This window comes from Penaeus vannamei, chromosome 32 (genome assembly GCF_042767895.1).
Source record: "Penaeus vannamei isolate JL-2024 chromosome 32, ASM4276789v1, whole genome shotgun sequence".
NCBI lineage: Eukaryota > Metazoa > Arthropoda > Malacostraca > Decapoda > Penaeidae > Penaeus > Penaeus vannamei.
This window is the reverse complement of record NC_091580.1, coordinates 28,866,230-28,868,729: the sequence shown is the minus strand read 5'-3', so window position 1 is coordinate 28,868,729 and position 2,500 is coordinate 28,866,230. Positions and strand designations below refer to the sequence as shown.

The 2,500-nt window shown below is 35.1% G+C and overlaps 1 protein-coding gene across 6 annotated transcripts in view; it reads left to right on the top strand.

Annotated features, from left to right (window-relative positions):
• Nucleotides 1-2,500, top strand: part of LOC113817444 (leucine-rich repeat neuronal protein 2) — an 18,019-nt gene that overhangs the window by 5,679 nt on the left and 9,840 nt on the right. For all 6 annotated transcript variants that reach the window (XM_070144867.1, XM_070144868.1, XM_070144870.1 and 3 more), the window contains exon 5: nucleotides 1,629-1,743. In XM_070144867.1, the coding sequence (XP_070000968.1) occupies nucleotides 1,629-1,743 (115 nt within the window). The remainder of the gene's footprint in view (nucleotides 1-1,628; nucleotides 1,744-2,500) is intronic.

Genomic DNA, 2,500 nt, shown 5'->3' with positions numbered 1-2,500 from the left:
ATTGTCAATTCACTGTATAAAATCACGTTCATAGACAGTAACATCAGCATCAATTGCATAATATCTTCCCTAAGCCCTATCGTGTATGGAAGTAAATGAATTAAACTAGTTTCGTTTATTCAGGAATTTGTAATAAAAATACGTAGCCGCATTCAGCTTCGTCGCCTCCCGACTGAAATATTATATTTTTTTCTCTTCTCTTTCTTTCAGAAATTGGAGACTGAAATATCATATTTCTACTTTTTTTCTCGCTTTAAAAAATTGGAGAGTGAAAAATTATGTTTTTTTGTTCTTTTTTCTCTCTTAAAGAAAATTGGAGGCTGAAACTTTATATATTTTTTTTCCTTCTTTATCTCTCTAAGACAATTGGAAACTGAAATGATATATTTCTTTCTTTTTCTCTATAAGAAATTGGCGACTAAAATATCATATTCTCTGTCTTTAGAGTGAAATATATTTTTCCTCTTTTTTTCTCTAAGAAAATTGGAGACTGAAATATTATGTTTATTTTTCTCTCTCTCGTTAAGATAGTTGGCAACTGAAATATGTTTTTTCTCTTTCTCTCGTCAAGAAAATTGGAGACAAGAATATTATATTTCTTTCATTTTTTCTCTCTTTACGAAAACTGGAGAATGAAATATCTTTCTTACTCATTAAGAAAATTGGAGACTGAAACATTATATTTTTTCTCTCTTTTCTCTCATTAAGAAAATTTTTGACTGAATTATAATTTTTCTTTCTCTTTTCTTTCTCTAAGAAAATTTTTGACTGAAACATAATTTTTCTTTCTCTTTTCTTCTCTCTTTAAGAAAATTGGATATTTTTTCCTTTCTTTTCTCTCATTAAGAACATTTTTGACTGAAACATTATTTTTATTTCTCTTCTCTCTCTAAGAAGATTTTTGACAGAAACAATTTTTCTTTCTCTTTTCTTCTCTCTTTCAGAAAATGGGATATTTGTTTCCTTTCTTTTCTCTCATTAATATTTTTTTTTTGACTGAAACATAATTTTTCTTTCTCTTTTCTTCTCTCTTTAAGAAAATTGGACATTTTTTCCTTTCTTATCTCTCATTAAGAATTTTTTTTGACTGAAACATAATTTTTCTTTCTCTTTTCTTCTCTCTTTAAGAAATTTTTTGACTGAAACATAATTTTTTTCTCTTTTCTTCTCTCTTTAAGAAAAAAATTGACTGAAACATAATTTTTCTTTCTCTTTTCTTCCCTCTTTAAGAAATTTTTTTGACTGAAACATAATTTTTTTTCTCTTTTTCTCTCTCTCTAAGAAAATTTTTGACTGAATTATAATTTTCATTTTTCTCTTTTCTTCCCTCTTTAAGAATTTTTTTTGACTGAAACATAATTTTTTTATCTTTTCTTCTCTCTTTAAGAAAAAAATAGACAAACTTTTTTTTCTCTTTTCTTCTCTCTTTAAGAAAATTTTTGACTGAAACAATTTTTTTCTCTTTTCTTCTCTCTATAAGAAAATTTTTGACTGGAACATATTTTTTTTCTCTTTTCTTCCCTCTTTAAGAATTTTTTTTGACTGAAACATAATTTTTTTTTTCTCTTTTCTTCTCTAAGAAAATTTTTGACTGAAACATTTTATGTTTTTTTTTTCTTCTCTTTAAGAAAATTGGAGAAGCTGATTCTCGCTCACAACGCCATCGAGGTCGTCCCATCGAAGGCCTTGTTCAACCTGCGCAATTCCCTCACTTACCTGGATCTCTCCGCCAATCCGATCAAGGTGAGGAACCCGTTGCGTGGTCGTATTTGCGTGGTAGGTATGTGGTCGTAGTTGCGTGGTCGTAGTTGTCTGGTAGTTGCGTGGTCGTAGTTGTGTGATCATAGTTGGTTGGTCGTAGTTGTGTGGTAGTTGAGTGATCGTAGTTGTGTGGTAGTTGCGTGGTCGTAGTTGAGTGGTAGTGGCGTGGTCGTAGTTGAGTGGTAGTGGCGTGGTCGTAGTTGAGTGGTAGTGGCGTGGTCGTAGTTGAGTGGTAGTTGCGTGGTCGTAGTTGAGTGGTAGTGGCGTGGTCGTAGTTGAGTGGTAGTGGCGTGGTCGTAGTTGAGTGGTAGTGGCGTGGTCGTAGTTGAGTGGTAGTTGCGTGGTCGTAGTTGAGTGGTAGTGGCGTGGTCGTAGTTGAGTGGTAGTGGCGTGGTCGTAGTTGAGTGGTAGTGGCGTGGTCGTAGTTGAGTGGTAGTGGCGTGGTCGTAGTTGAGTGGTAGTTGCGTGGTCGTAGTTGAGTGGTAGTGGCGTGGTCGTAGTTAAGTGGTAGTTGCGTGGTCGTAGTTGAGTGGTAGTTGCGTGGTCCTAGTTGTCTGGTAGTGGCGTGGTCGTAGTTGCGTGGTAGGTATGTGGTCGTAGTTGCGTGGTCCTAGTTGTCTGGTAGTGGCGTGGTCGTAGTTGTCTAGTAGTAAGCGTGGTCGTAGTTGTGTGGTAGTTGCGTGGCCGTAGTTGAGTGGTAGTTGCGTGGTCGCAGTTGAGTGGTAGTTGCGTGGTCGTA